Source organism: Jaculus jaculus, chromosome 5 (genome assembly GCF_020740685.1).
Source record: "Jaculus jaculus isolate mJacJac1 chromosome 5, mJacJac1.mat.Y.cur, whole genome shotgun sequence".
Classification (NCBI taxonomy): domain Eukaryota; kingdom Metazoa; phylum Chordata; class Mammalia; order Rodentia; family Dipodidae; genus Jaculus; species Jaculus jaculus.
Window position 1 is genome coordinate 37,917,380 of NC_059106.1, and position 15,815 is coordinate 37,933,194.

The 15,815-nt window shown below is 51.8% G+C and overlaps 1 protein-coding gene across 5 annotated transcripts in view; it reads right to left on the minus strand.

Annotated features, from left to right (window-relative positions):
• Window positions 1-1,234: 1,234 nt before the first annotated feature.
• Morn1 (MORN repeat containing 1) overlaps window positions 1,235-15,815 on the minus strand; it is a 65,969-nt gene continuing 51,388 nt past the window's right edge. For 3 of the 5 annotated variants that reach the window (XM_045148661.1, XM_045148659.1, XM_004657410.2), the window contains 2 exons: window positions 4,115-4,158; window positions 1,235-1,524 (listed from right to left, as the gene is read on the minus strand). In XM_045148661.1, the coding sequence (XP_045004596.1) occupies window positions 1,340-1,524; window positions 4,115-4,158 (229 nt within the window). In that variant the 3' untranslated portion in view covers window positions 1,235-1,339. The remainder of the gene's footprint in view (window positions 1,525-4,114; window positions 4,159-15,815) is intronic. The other 2 variants (XM_045148662.1, XR_006637112.1) reach the window with 2 other exon arrangements.

Here is a 15,815-nt window from a genome sequence, read left to right on the forward strand (position 1 = left end):
ATGCTCAGAAACAGTTTGAGGATTAGGCCATGGTGTGATCCCACCCCCCACAAGGCCCTGTCCTGCGAGGGTCTGCCCCAGAAGCAGGAAGGCAGAGGCAGACCCGCAGTCCTCCTTGAACTCAGGGAAAAGTGGCTGGAGGCTGACCCCAAGGGCTTGAGATAGAACTGTGGTGTCCATAGGCCATCAGTCTCAGCAACCCAAGCTCCTATTGGCTCCAGGCTCTAGACAGTGTGAGGCAGGGTTATGAGCTGTAGGGACAGCCTTGGGGCTGGGAGCTGCACCTGACTTCAGGCCATTGGTCTCGACCTGGGACTTTTGGAAAACACAAAGAGGCCAGCTGCCTGTCTTGTTCCCAAGGGAACCTTTCTGGCTGCCCCAAGAACTCACTGGCTCATCTTCCCACACCTCAGAGCCTAAGAGATGCTGGTGTCTCCAGACAGGCTGCTGTGCCAGGTGGGTGATGGGCAGGTGTGGAGCCCAGGAGGCCATGGGATCCTTGGGGCATGAGACTGGACAGCATGTGCAGAGGGGAAGTCACTGAGGGGATTTTCAGGTTGGACACATGGATGGTACACAGGACACAGACCTGATGTATGGCACAAGTATGGGAGCTGGGCTTCATTTCCTTGACAAGGAAGAACCAGGTTTGTGGGTGGGCTATGCTGGCAGAAGGGCAGCTGGTATGTGACTGCTAAAAGAGGCCAGGAGTGGATGTACCACAGTTAGGCAGCCCCATGTCTTGCACTAAGCCAGACAGATCCAGGCACTGGCCAGGTGGACAGAGCCATCCAGGAGCTTGGGGCCACTGCACTGGAGACAGAAGGTAGAGGTCTCTGGAATGAAGCAAGCAAGCTCAGGAGTGCCTTCCATGAAGGTCAAGGTCAGGATCCAAGATGCCTTTCAGCATTACTTGTGAGATTCCCCAGATGACCACCTGGGCACCCAGGGAAGAGGCACTTGGACTACAATGCTCTGGGGGACCCTGATCCCCATGCTGGGCAGTCAGTTGGACCACACCAGCCCCGTTTACAAAGAATTCCAGTGCAGAGCTTGGGCCTAGAAACAGCAGGGCACTAGGATGCTAAGATAAGCCCTCAACTGTGTCCTACAGGACCCGCTGACCAAGCTCAACGCTGACAAAAGGACATGGGCCATGCCAGTTGTTCCTCACATGAATGTGTAGGGGAGGGAGGGGTCCCATGAAGGTACCACTCAGACTTGGTGTGCAAAGTTTTATTGAAATCAGTGGCCGTTGGCCGGCACTCCTCTCCCAGCCTGCTCAAGCTGTTTTGTGGCAGAGGACAAAGGCCCTGGAGGAGGCAGCATGAACTTCCACTCAGGGGAGTATGCTAGGACTGGCCTCTAGCTTCAGCTGCTGAGCTTCCTCATCTGGCTCTTCAGAGACCTGGGGCTGCTGGCTGTCCCCCTTCGCCAAGACTCGTAAGTGTTGGAAAGCAGTGGGCAGCCTTTGGCCCAGGAATGGAGGGGTGGTCACATCACAGATCATGAGCACATACTCCCCTGTAAGGGACAGGCAAGGTTGTCCTCAGGCTTCTGTCATCTTCGCTTGCCACCACTTTCTCAGACCCCTGTACTAGGACTCCAGGACCAGGCTGCAGGCCTGTTGTTGGGTCTGTGGTCAGCGAGGTAAAGGTGTGAGTTTGGGGCAAAGGAAACCAGCTCCTCAGACCCAGACATCCTACAGACCAAGCCCAAGCTGTGATGTGGGAGAGGGTGAATGTGCCACAGCTCTCGGGGTCAGGCTGCAAAGACCCCTGTTCTGTTCTTAACTGCTGATGGGACTGTGTGGCCAGGAAAGTCGTTTTGGAAATATTTTCCTACATTTTTTGGAGAAAAAAACATTCATTTCCTCTAAATTTCTAAAGCATAGCTGGGCCTCCAAAGGCCTGAGGTGCCTGGTTGGGCACAGAGGCCCCGTGGGGGAGGGCAGGCCCAGGCACTGATGGCTGAGCAGCCCTGCTGGGGGCTGGGGGGAGGCAAAGCACTTTTCCTTTCCGCAGTCTGTAAACTGTCTGGAGAGCTTCAAAGTTGGAGAAACCATAAAAAAGAAAATAAGAAATAACAAAAAGGGAGGTTGCCATAGAAACAGTCCTCTTTCCCTCCCCTGAGCCCGCCGGGGCTGGCACCGGAGTGTGGAAAAAGCTCCCTGGCTGGCCTGGGCTCACACCAGGAATGCGGCTGGCCGCAGCTGAAACCAGGCTGGAGCCAGCTCCCACCGCCCAGCAGAGGAGAGCCCAAAGACAGACATTCCAGGGCCTGAGTTACCCTAACCCTGGCCGGGCTGATGCTGCCCCTTCCTGGGTAGGAAGAGTGGGGCCTGGGACCTAAGGAATTTGTTTGGTCTTGAGTCAGTTCCATAGAGAAACTATGGTTCTGGGAGGCCTCCAGGCTGGGGCTAGGAAACCTGGGGAGGGGGATGCATGCTGCCTGGCCTCCAGCAGCAGCAGGCCAGTCTCTGGCAGACTGGAGGAAAAGCTGAGCCTAGCGACGCCACAGTGTTCCCAAGCAGCCCGTCTCTAGGCGTTCCCAGGAACAACACAGCTGCACCAGCCTCAGCCAAGGGCGCTGGCTCTGGAGCCTGTGTGAGCTCAGCGGGCTGTGACCACAGAACCGGGTCACAGCCGCAGAACCAGGCCATAGGCCTGATCTGACCCTGATTCTGTGGCCTGTTCATCAGATGCGGAAGACTGGCAGGAGGGATGATGGATGACGGCTGAATGCTGAAGACCTGGCACCAATACCATGTTGTCTAGTCGCGTGAACTAAGCTTAGTGTCCCCTCAGGCCAGCTTTTATCCAGAGGCTTGGTGGTCACCTGGCTTTACCTTATGTGGTGCCCTCAATCCCTGGGGCTGTCTCATCCCTGGAAGTAAGCCCCAGGCCAGAGACCCTTCTCCCAGGCCCAAAGTTCGATTGGTAGGGGCTCTGGGATCCATAGAGTCCTATCAGTGCTCAGGAGTGGGTATGGCTACTCCAAGAGCAGGGTGGCTCCTGCCTGCTCTCCAAGAGCTAGCCGCAAACATGAGTGTCCCCACAGGGCCCAAGCTATTGGCTCAGCAGTGGGTGTGAAGGAAGGCCACTGCCAAGATGATGGGTAGGACACTGCCTAATGCTCTGGCTCCTCCCCCTGCACAAGCACTTTTTGGCAAGGTCCACCAGCAGGGGCTGCTGGCCCAAGGCAGGTGGTAGCTGCCTCACCCTGACCTCAGAGCCCTGCCAGCTCTGTGAATGGCTGATTTCTCAGGCTGCCCATGACCCTGTGAGAGATGGGCTTGGATCTCACAGCCTTGTTGGCCTTCCACCAGGATCCTGGAGATGCTGGGACAAGAGTCACTGTTGTTGGCCAAGCAGACAGAGAGGCACCCATTCTCCTTTGGATCCACATTAGCTGTCCAGTGCCTGGGCCTTTCTAGGGGACAGAACTCTGTCTAGCAAAGACATTTTTGTCCTGTTCTCTGATGAAGCCACAGGACTCAGCCTCTCAGACTCTCTGTGTCAAAGCCCCTCTGACAAATGAAGGGTGGGGCCCACGCCTAACTCTGATGAGCCCCAGCAAAGAGGACAACTTTACAAGACGGTCTATGATCCAAAGGTTTTGGTCCAAGATTGTCTTTGGCCCTGTACAGTTTCTGGGGTCAAGCAGACCAATAGAGTAACAACGTGGTGGTGTTAGAACTGAGACATGTCCATCCTGCATCCTCCCCTCACTGTGGTCTGGTCCTTCACCAGTTTGGCCACTGCCAGCTTTCTTGCTCCCTCCTGAGATGGCAAGGAGACCATCCCTCAGCCACCCAAGGCCTCTGTCTCTCCTACTCAGCTCCCTCCTTTCTGGAACATTCTCTTCATATCCTTTTGGACTCCAACCTCTGCTGACCCTCAGCCTCACCCCTTCCCCATCCAAGCTTGTGAGGGCTTGTGATGTTCTCTTATCCCAACCCATATGCCTTCACCAGCCTCTCTGTACCTGGGGGTGTAGCCTCCCTGTGCCCCACCCATGGGCCTGAGATGGCAGGAAGAAATGTCTGCTCCGCCAGACTCTACCTGCCTCGGCAGTTAGAGATGGGGTCTGTGAGTCACAACTAAATGCCTACCTGGGAATGCAGTTGCCAATGGCTCCTCTGTGGTTCTCTCAGGCCTGTAGGGACAAGAGGAGGGACACCTGAGTGTCTTGTCCTGTTCACTTGGTGTGCTGTATCCACCCAAAATGGGACCAGCAGCTCTGGGGAAGACATGGAGACCCAGGATAGCAGAGACCACAGTCCCTACCTGCATGTGTCATACTTTCTCTAAGGGTTCCCTGTGTCTTCTGAGGTGGTGGGCCCATGGCCCCAGGCTGTGCTGTGAAACTCAACCTTGAAGAGTTCCCAAGTTCTCTGCCCTCCAGGTCCTATTGAACAAATCCTGTCTAATGCCTAACAAGCTCAAGGATGCTGGCAGGAGTGTGACAACCTGCCCTGGACAATGCTTCTTCCTCAGAATTAAGGTCTGGGTTTGGGGGCACTGGAGGCTCATTGTGTCCAGTATAAACTGTTATGAGTCTGGGAGTGGTGGGACACACTTTTAATCTCAGTGCTAGGGAGGCAGAGGTATGAGGATCACCATGAGCCTGGGACTACAGAGTGAGTTCCAGGTCAGCCTGGGCTACAGTGAGACCCTACCTTGAAAACAAAAGAAAGAAAGAAAGAAAGAAAGAAAGAAAGAAAGAGAGAGAGAGAGAGAGAGAGAGAGAGAGAGAGAGAGAGAGAGAGAGAGAGAAAGAAAGAAAGAAAGAAAGAAAGAAAGAAAGAAAGAAAGAAAGAACTAACTAACTCAGGGCTGAGGCACCAATGTAACACCTTCAAAAGGCAGCTGGAGAGATTGCTCAGCAGTTAAAGCACTTGCCTCCAAAGCCTAAGGACCCATGTTCAACTCTCCAGGTCCCACATAAGTCAGATGCACAAAGGGACACAAGCATGCAAGGTTGCACATGTGCACAAGGTCCTATCTAGAGGTTCTGCTGTGGCTCCCATGTCTGAGGACCCTCACTGCTGGCCATAGGGTCCGTGAACTCTCCCATGTTCCTGAGGTAGGTGCAGCGCCTACCTGGCAAGGCTTTGGACCTGAGCCCAAGTCTCCTGAGAGGTCCACAGCCTATACCTTTGGGTTCTGAAAATAGCCAGTGAGAGCTGATCTTATCTGTGCAGGCACACCCCAAAGAACCAGCTGCCTGGACGGGTCATTTGGATCTAGCAAAACCCTGCTGGTGCGCACACCTTTAATCCCAGCACTGGGGAGGCAGAAGTAAGAGGATCACCATGAGTTTGAGACCAGTGTGGGACTATGAAGTGAATTCCAGGTCAGCCTGGGCTAGACTGAAACCTACTTGGGGTGGGGGTGGGGAGAGAACTCAGGGCTTGGCCAGTGGGTGAGGCCAAGCAGGACCTTTCAGCATGCCCAGTGGGTTTGGGTCTCCTGATTACAGGTTTAGCCTCTCCTGCCTCCCAGTGGGAGGGACAGGGTGCTGGCTCAGTATGGAGAACCAGCTTGAGTGTGCAGGGCTGGGTTATTTGCTGAACGACAGGGTCCCCATGGGCTGGGGGAGCTTAAAGCTGGAGTTATTTGGGGCTCTTCTTCCACCTGACCCTCTGGGACAGGCAATTTCCTGTCATTTGTGGCCTGAGGTAGCTGACAGCCAATGCAGAGCTGGAGGCAGTGTGGAGGGTCCCTGCCCAGATGCAGCTCAGTGACCAGCCAGGTCTGACCCCTTGACAAACTTAAATACTGTATGTCTGCCTCAAGTGATAAAAAATTAAAGACAAAAGACTTTAAAATGACTTCATTTTGAGTGAGGTAAACGGGCCTGGGCTGGGCCCCAGGAGTCATGTTAAAGACTGAAGTGCCGGTGAGCAGATAAATAATTTAGCAGCAAGAATAACTAGAGTCTGTCAGACTGCCAGCTTTAAGAGAAATAAAGGGGGTTACAAGAATCCTGAGAGTTTTTAGAGACCCCCAGGGCTTTGAGGATGAGAGGCAGAGCCTGGCAGTTGCTGGCGTCTTTAGGAGGGAGCCCTTGGAGCTGATGATTAATGGGGCAGTGGAAGGAGAGGGAGGAGGCATGTATGGAGAAGCACGAGGTCAGGCCGGAGGTTCTGTCCTGAGGAGACTGGGCAGTGACTGGGGCACGCAGAGGGTAATGCTGGAGCACCTGTGCGAGGGAGGGGCTCCCACTGGCCACACAGATAGGAATAGGCACAAACTATGTGCACAGCACTAGCTCAGAAGGGACCAGACCCAGGTGACTGGTGGCCCTCCTCTTGGAGTATAGCTGAGCAGACAATGATGCCATGCCCATTCAGGGCAGAGAGGGACCTTGTGAGCTGGGCTGGCATTCTTGGGTGAGCTCTGGACCCCCTCCATTCTGTATGACCCCCTTTTAAGATTTTCTCCTCTTTCATTTTTGTTTTGCTTGGTTTGTTGTGTTTTGTTGTTGTTGTTGTTTTGTTTTGTTTTGTTTTGAAATAAGAGTCTCACTGTGAAGCCTGGGCTGGCCTAGAAACCCTTCTGTCTCAGTTAACTGAGTGTTAGATCCCAAGTGACTACTACCATGCCTGGCTTCTTCATGTTCTTGTGACTACAGTTTATGGAGTTTCTTTGATGAATTTTTACTTTCCATCAAATTAAAGGTTTTATTCTGATTTTTAAAATTTCTTTTAGAGAGAGAGACACACACACAGGGAGAGAATTGGCATGCCAGGGCCTCAGCCACAGAAATCGAACTCCAGATGCGTGCATCACCAGTGAGCACGTGTGACCTTGTATTTCCCTCACCTTTGTGTATCTGGCTTATGTGGGATCTGGAGAGTCGAAGATGGGTCCTTAGGCTTTACAGAGCAGTGCCTTAATCACTAAGCCATCTCTCCAGCCCAAGGTTTTGTTCTAATTTAAAAGGTTGAGCCAAGTGTGGTGGCACATACCCTTAATCCCAACACTTGGGAAGCAAAGGTAAGAGGATTGCTATGAGTTAGAGGCCAGCCTAGAGCTACAGAGTTCCAGGTTAGTCTGGGATAGAGTGAGAACCTATCTCAGGAAACAAACAAAACAAAACAAAAATTTGAAATTCACCATTTGGGAGTTAGAGGTAGGAGGAACAGTTCAAGGCCAGCTTGGGCTATATAAGATCCTGTCTCAAAAACAAAACAAAACAAAAAATTAAACAGGGCTGGAGAGAGGACTCAGTGAATTATGCACTTGCAGCACATGCATGAAGATCCACATTCAGATTCCCAGAACCCACGTAAAATGCCAGATGGGTAGCATGTGCATGAAATCCCAGCAGTGGAGAGGCAGATAGGCAGATCCCTGGGGCTTGCTGTCAAATCTGTGAACTGTGGGTTCCATGAGAGACCTTGTTTCAAAATAAGGTGGAAGCCGGGCCATGAGTTCAAGGCCACCCTGAGACTACATAGTGAATTCCAGGTCAGCCTGGACCAGAGTGAGACCCTACCTCGAAAAACCAAAAAGAATAAAATAAAATAAGGTGGAGAGCAATAAAAGACCCTTGATATGGACCTTTGGCTTCAACACAAATTTTGCACATGTGTACCAGCACACACACACGTGTGCAAGTATGCATACACACACACTACACACATACACACATGCAAAATGTCCATTGTTTCTTCAAATATTTTTTCTGCTTTCTCCTCTGCCCATTTGGGGTCTCCAGCTTCAAGTGTGTTCAACTGCTCTGGTGCTCTCACTGCTCATTCCTCTCTCTGGGCTCATGCTGGATGGCTTCAGTGGCTGTCTCCAGCTCTGTGTAGCTTCCTCTCCCAAGGCTCACAGGCTCCTCATCCAGCAGGTTTTCCCTTCCGACATGACAGTTGTCATCCCTGCCAGCTTTGGCTTTTTCATGATGTTGAGAATAGAACTAAGGATCCCATGGGTCCTCCTGCAGGCCCTGCAGTCCAGAGGCTCACCTCAATTGTGTTCTGCTCCTTGGAGCTCCCTGCCCTTCCTGCCCATTGTCCAGCATCTGCTGTATTTTCCCCCAGTTTTCACTTGTTTCTTCTTCTTCTTCTTTTTTTTGTTTTTGTTTTTGTTTTTCAAGGGAGGGTGTCACTGTAGCCCAGGCTGAGCTGGAATTCACTATGTAGTCTCAGGTAGCCTTGAACTCATGGCGATCCTCCTATTTCTGCTTCCCAAGTGCACCACCATGCCTGGCTTTTTTTCTTTTTCTTTCTTTTTAATTTTCTTTTTCAAGGTAGGGTCTCACTGTAGCTCAGACTGACCTGGCATTCACTATGTAGTCTCAGGGCAGCCTTAAACTCATGGCTATCCTCCTACCTCTGCCTCCCAAATGCTGGGATTAAAGGCATGCACCACCATGCCCGGCTGTTTTTTCATTTTTTTAAATTTAATTAATTACAGGCATGCTTTGTATGGATACATCATGAGAAGGTACCATCCTTTCCCTCATCCCTGGGGTTATGGGTTATGTGTTGTGGGAGCAGCACTCAGCTATTGAGGGAAGGCAATATGATGTCCCAACCTGTGGCTCTTACAATCTTTATGCCCCTTCTTCCACAGAATTCCCTGAACCATGTTGGGCATCTTTTAGGTCTACTTCAATGATGAGCTCTTAGGAGCCCCTGGATTTCTGTTTTGGTAGGTGTTGAGTATCCTCTGTGTCTGTCCTCTTCATGCTGGCACTGAATGTCAGGCTTACCATGGAAGCTGCACTCTTGTTCATTGTCTCCCCATTCCTCTGTAGTTTCAGCTGGGGCTTGGCTGAAGTGTGATGTTTCTTCATTTTTGAGAGGATGAGTCTTGTCTCACATATTTCATCTTGGCTGGAAGCAGTATGGTCCCACACCTACAGACCAACAGCAGATGCAGAAACCTGGCTAATAAAAATCTGTCCCTCAGTGGTCTATCAGGAGAGATGGGTCCCAGCCCTTGGTGGAGACCAGGTGCAGAACTGCCCGACCCCCACTTGTCTGAGGACAGATGCTTCCCTGCTAAGAGGGAAACTCTGACGCTCACTCCAGAGGCCACAGAATGAGCATGCTCTTACACACCCAGAATGAGCACTGGATCTGGGGGTTAGCCAGACAGACTTGGCTTCCTGAGAAGTTCCTCTCCCAGACTGAAGGTCACAGATCCAGGAGCCATTATGTGTCCATGAGGCATGGTGACTGGGAAATGCCCCTAAGGGCAGGAAGGCTTCCATCTTTATTCTAGGACCACATGGGCTCTGTTTGGGGAGCACAGGACACCCAGGGGCACATGGAGGCTGTCGATTTGGGGGAACCTTGGGAGGGTATATAAACCTGAGGCATAACAGGAGGTTGGGACTAGGAGGGCCAGACACAGGTAGAGCCTCTTTGATACTCTTGCCATCTTCTGTGCCAGCAGCCCAAGAACTGGCAGGTCCTACCTACCGTCATTGCCAGTCTTTCTGCCTCGCCCTGCTGTTGATATGCAGTAACTTGCTCCTACAGTCCACATCATCTGGCCCTCACACTGGACCCTGGGTGTAATAGTTGTAGGCCCAGCTTGTGCATGACTGGAGCTTACAAAGATGCAGAAACGGAGCAGGACCAGGTACTGGTCACAGGGCTTCAGCCTGACCCTGGCTGAGAGACCACACCTGTTCCACTCAGGACAGCATGGGACAGCATGGCCATTGTGGCTGCATATCAAGTTTCATAAGCCCATAGCCTCTGGCCCTGCAGGCATCCTGGGGTGCTGAGGTGAGCTTGGCTTGCCTTCTCTGTCCCTGGTGGTAGAGTTTATGCAGTAGACACACGCCACTCTCATCATGTCTAGCCTTGAGTAATCCTGGCCTGGGTGGGGAACCTACAGATTGGGGCCTGAGCCTAGTGGATCCAAGGTGCCCCAGCTTCCAGGCCAGAGGAAGGGTTGTCATAGGGGTACAACTTTGAGGGGACCCCTTCTTGGCCCAGCAGGTTTTTGGGTCTCTGAAGAGAGTCTACCTGGGCCTCCAGGTCAAGGCCAGGATTGTGAACTGATATTTCTGCCTCAGGCTGTTTGGGGCTTGCAAGTTGCACTTCGCTAAGCCCTCATACTAACAGGGCATGCTGGCTTAGGGAGACTCTGAGTTAAAAGCCAATCAAGATACAAACTAAGGAAAACTGCCACCCGAGGGCAGCTCCCAGAAGAGCTGGCCTAAGCTCTCCCAGCCATTCTAGGATGCCAGCCCTGGGACTTTGGGAGCCCCCTGGGAGCTCATTCATATCCAAGTTCCAAAATTAGAACTGCCAGCCAGAGCAGGGGGCCCTGATTGGGGATAAGCTGGAAACGGCTGTCACTTCCTGAGCCTGAAGGAGAGGAAAAGGAGCTTCAGGGACCTAAGGGCTTGGCAAGTGACAGCTGGGTTCCCAGAGTCAGAGGGAGGGCCGATACTTCTTTAGGGGACAGCACTATGTATGTCTGTCCCAGGGTACCAGGCAGGGGAGGCCCCTTGACATCCAGGCTGGGCCAAATACTGAAGTCACACTGCCACATTCTTATGGATAGTTTATGGCTGCTCCCCAGGCTACAGACTAGGGACTTGATGACTCTCCACCCCTATATGCTCTGTCCCCCAGCAAGCAACCCACTTTCTGTTTGGAGCACTTGTTCAGCTGGGGTAGAAGCCCTTGTGGTGGGCACGTGAAGGGTTAAGGCTGCTGCCCTGTACCTTCTCATTCTGCCATGGGATCATTATTCTAGCACTGTGTCAGGAGGGAAACATCCTGCTGTGCTGGGGATTAGGGCGCCTAAGCACATCCGAGGGCCAGCTGCGCCTGCCTGCCCTCACACCTGCTTCAGTTTATTATTCCTGCTTGGACAAGACAGGGCTCACTTTTCAATTCTTAAAGCTTTCTAGAGAAGCAGAAAACCCAGGCCACCCCTCCTCTGGTTTTCCTTGATCTCCCTCACATAGGGACCTTGCTGCAGAGTGGGGCACTCGCTGGTGGGGTTAGCAGATTTGGTGATGACAAACCTGTCCATTTGTGCTCAGGCATCCGGGGTCCCTAGCTCTATCTCCAAACAGAAGGGTATAGGGGAATGGCAGGTGGTCTGAGGCAGGAGTTGTGCTGGGGTCTGTGGTGTCACAAACTGTATCCTGAGGGCCTAAGTCCTTTTGAGTCCATTTAAAGACAGAAGTCAAGGATGAGGAAATGGCTTAGAGGTTAAGGTGCTTGCCTGCAAAGCATAACAACCTGGGTTCAATTCCTCAGTACCCATGTAAAGCCAGTTGTACAAATCAGAGGCATATGCATCTGGAGTTTGTAGTGGTTGGAGCCTTGATGTGCCCATTCTCTCTGTCTATCTCTGCTTGCAAATAAATAACTAAATAAACAGAAGTTTCAAGCTGGGAAGATGGCTTAGTAGTTACAATCACTAGCTTGCAAAGCCCACCTGCCAGGGTTCAATTTCCCAGTACCCACATAAAGCTAGACACACAATGTAGAGCATACATCTGAGGTTTGTCTGCAGTGGCAGGAGGCCCTGGGGATGCCTATTCTCTCTCTCAAATAACAAGTAAACATGTGGGGCTGGAGAGATGGCTTAATGGTTAAGGTGTTTGCCTATGAAGCCAAAGGACCTAGGTTCGATTTGCCAGTACTCACATAAGCCAGACGCACAGGGGGCGCATGCATCTGGAGTTCATTTGCAGTGGCTAGAGGCCCTGGTGTGCCCATTCTCTCTCTCTCTTTCTCTCTCTGTCTCTTCTTTCTCTCTCTCTCTGCTTGCAAATAAGTAAAATAAAATAAAAAATTATTAAAAAAATAAACATGTGCTGGGTGGCTTAGTGCTTAAGGAGCTTGCTTGCAAGCCTGACTGCCCAGGTTCAAATCCTTAGTACCCACCCACATAAAGCCAGATGCACAAAGTGGCACATGTGTCTGGAGTTCTACTGCAGTGGCTAGAGGCCCTGGCGTACCCATTTCTGTGTCCCTCTCTGCTTGAAAAAAGAAAGAAAGAAAAAAACCAATAAAAAAATCCAGGAGTCTTGTGAGGATGAGAAGGGAGTGAAGCTCCCACAGCACATTCAGCATCAGCTGCAGAGTGAGCCTGGTGGAAGCTGGGGTGCTGGCAAGGTGGGACCCCTGGCCTGTGCCTGTTGGGACTGACCATTTCCACTGTCCTGTCCTAGTGTTCACTGGGGCAATAATGAGTCATGAGACTGCTTCTCTGTGCCACATTCAGACTCCCTAGTCTGGGACCCTACTTTACAGGGTCTTATACTCCATGGCTGTGGGTGGATGGGCTGTAGGCTCTGTCAGCTAGGTGTGATGTGTCTTCTGTAGCTTAATAGCTGCCTTACAGACTGGGTCTGTCTTAGCTGGTAACAGCACACTGGCCAGGGCTCAGGGCCACAGCTATCCTGTCCTCTTTCAGGTCTTGAGCCTGGTAGGCCTGGTGGTTGACCGGGTTTCTACCCAAAGGCTCTCTCAGTGCTGGTGGGTTATAGCCAGCTGGAGGCTGATTCCAGGCCTGTGCTTGTGACACAGCCTTGCCTGGTGTGTCATTCTGCAGCCCCAGGCACTTGGTGCAGGTAGAAGCCAGGGTGCTGGCGTCTCCTCACTATGATGCTCGTGGTGCTCCTGCTGCAGGCAGAATTTCAGGGGGATGAAAGACCAGACCAGCATTAGGTGCACAGTGGTCACATGCAGCCATCTCAGAGGAGCTGTGCGGGCTGCCGAATATCAACTATCTTTTCAAGTTAAAAAAAATTAATTGACTCCATCTGTGTTGGCCTAATGACTGATTAAATGACTAATCATGGAAGTCTTAATTAAACCCATTTTTCTTTGGGCTGAGGAGGGGGAGGGGCTCTAACGGCCCCCAGTGTGTGCAATGTACAAGGCAAGTGAGTCCTTCACTGAGAGCCACCAATGAGCAGCTAGGCCCAAGGTCACCCTCCCAAACTTCCTGCATATATCACAGGACAATTGGATCATGTCTCAGACTCTCAACCTATGGAGTGGCAGGCAGTTGCATTTTCCGATCACAAAGCACACAATTAGGATTTCTGGGGGAGATGTAACCAGAGCTGTTCCCCACCCCCTGTTCTGTGAAATGCTCATGTGTGGCTGGACAAATTCACAGCCACATTTCTTAAATCAAGTCCATCTTTTGCAGCTGACACAATTTCACATCACGCAGGGACTGACAGGGCCCTTTGTCGTGTTGTGAAATTCTGTAACACGCCTGGAATGTCTCTGCAGGAATGCAGCAAGGGGCCCTGAATGGAAACACAGAAACATGCTCCCTCCCAGGGAAGCAGGCAATTGGCGCCTACACGGCCATCACCTCTACTGCGTGCTCCACACTGCCTCTTGAGGGTGCTCCATGTTCAATTTCCCCCCACTACCAGCCAGGTCTGGGTTGGGTGGCTACATGATACATGCTAAGTTAGATACTGGACTTTGATAGCATGAAGAAACCACTTACAGGATAGAAGGGACTCCCTTCTTGAGCCCAAGGACTCTACTCAAGACCACAGCACCTCCGTCATGTGGTTGTGACAAAGCAGATCATGACAGCCTCCAGCCTTCTAGGCCTAGGTCCCAGCCTCGTTAGATGGTAGCAACAGTACAGGAGCCTGGTGGTAAGGCGTTCCTTATAGCTGGGAACTAGCTCTGTACTTGCTTGTCCACACAGAGCCCTCCAGGCAGGTGCTACCCTTCTTCACGCAGGTGCTCAGACCCTGGCAGGCTTGCCCCAGGCCCTTGTGTCTGCTAAGGGCAGGTAAGTGAGACTGGTACTAGTCTCTATGCCCACAGAGCTAGGCTCAGGGCTCATAGCGCTTGTCAAACCTAGTGTTGGTGGGACCCTCTGCCTCCCTTTCCTCCCAAAGTGCCTGTTTTTAGGGAACACAAAGGGAATTTTTCTTAGTCAAATGCCATGTTCCAGAATTACACCTGAAAGTGGTAACAGGCAGGCAGGCTCTCCCAGTGCTCTACTCTTATCATGTAAATTAGACCCCGCGCTTGCCTGCTCGGAAATTACAGGGTGGTATGTCACTTTCAATTTTTGCAGAGGTGGAGGGGCTCCTTCCTCACTCATTCCTGTTATCTGAAGCCTCCCTGTGACAATAGTGGCTGCTGACTTGGGTGAGGGTCACCAGCTGGTGTCCAGGGGCAGTCCCTCCCCAGCACCTAGCAGCTGAGGGCACCTCCTGCCTGCAGGTCACAGGGATGTGGGCAGGGGCCTGTAGTTTGAGGAGTGTCTCCTCAGGCTTGCAATCTTAGTACATCCTGTGCTCCAGCCCCACATCATGCTCACCTTTGACCACTGTTCGTGGACACTAGCAGCAGAAGGAATGACACTTGTTCTTGGTCCACATTTGAGTCACCATAGGTGGCATGACAGCCACGTGAACTTGGCTTCTCTGCTCCTCCCAACCTGGGCCACCTGTAGCTGATCATAGAGGTTGTGATCTCTGTCCAGCGCTCGCCAACACACAGGCCACCACCAGTTCTGCCCAGCTGGCGTGGTCACATGGTGGGCCTTGGCTGCAGAGGCAGTGTGGAATAAGGTAGCCTCCTCACTCAGGCACCAGGTCTCTGAGCTGGGAATGGGAAGGTTCCTGGGTAGCTGAAGGTGGCACCAAGTTCAGCTGTGCCTGGCTGTTGGGGTGGCATCAAATGGCCAGTGTGTCTGGACACAGAAGTAATCATGTGCTCCCTGACTAAAATTGTTCTCACCTTCGATCCTCAGCTACAGAGCCATGTCTTTGCCACATGGCCTGCAACCGAGGTGCACTCAGACAGTATATAATCAGCTTGGTTATGCAGATACATGAAGGTGGGAGACAGTGAAACAAGAGGGGTAGAACCACAGCCTTTGTGCTTTTGTGAGTCCAGTCTGTGGACTAGTAGCCACATCCCCAGGGCTGAGCTCAGTTAAATGATACAGAGTGAGGGTACCAGGTTGCCTCTGTCCCCCAACCCTGTGCTCTTTGCCTCCAGGGAGCTCAGTCAGGACTAAAGGTAGAGAAGGGAAGGAAGGGAGGGAGGGAGGGACAATTATGAACTATGATCCAAGTGTGGCAGCTGGCCAGGTTGGGTAGGGCAGGGACAGACTGGTCCCCAAAGGCATATCTCCACAGGAGCTTAACTCAAAAATATAGAAAGCGAGGGACCTCAAGGATAGCAGCCAGAGCCTCCTGGGTGTCCCTGGCAGAGCTAGGAAAGAGCCTGCTCAGGAAGCTGAGAGCCAGTGACTGTGTGATAAAGTTGAGTTGGCAAGAACATCCTGGCAGAAAGTATCTGGGACTGGAGAGATGGCTTAGCAGTTAAGTGCTTGCCTGTGAAGCCTAAGGACCCTGGTTCGAGGCTCGATTCCCCAGGACCCATGTTAGCCAGACGCAGAAGGGGGCGCACGCATCTGGAGTTTGTTAGCAGTGGCTGGAAGCCCTGGCGCACCCATTCTCTTCCTCTCCCTCTCCCTCTCTCTGTGTCTCTTTCTGTCACACTCAAATAAATAAATAAAAATGAACAGAAAAAATTAAAAAAGGAAAGAAAGTGAGTATCTGGTCACAGGTCCTTAAGATATTACTGATGGTGGGTTGGAGAAATTGTTCAGTGGTTAAGTCTCTTGCCTATGAAGCCTAAGGACCTAGGTTCGATTCCTCAGTACCCACATAAGCCAGATACACAGGGTGGAACATGCATCTGGAGTTTGTTTGCAGTAGTTAGAGGCCCTGGTGTGCCCATTCTGTCCTCCTCCTCTCTCTCATAAATAAATAAAGTTTAAAATTAAAAAAATAAACTTTTGCCAGGCGTGGTGGCA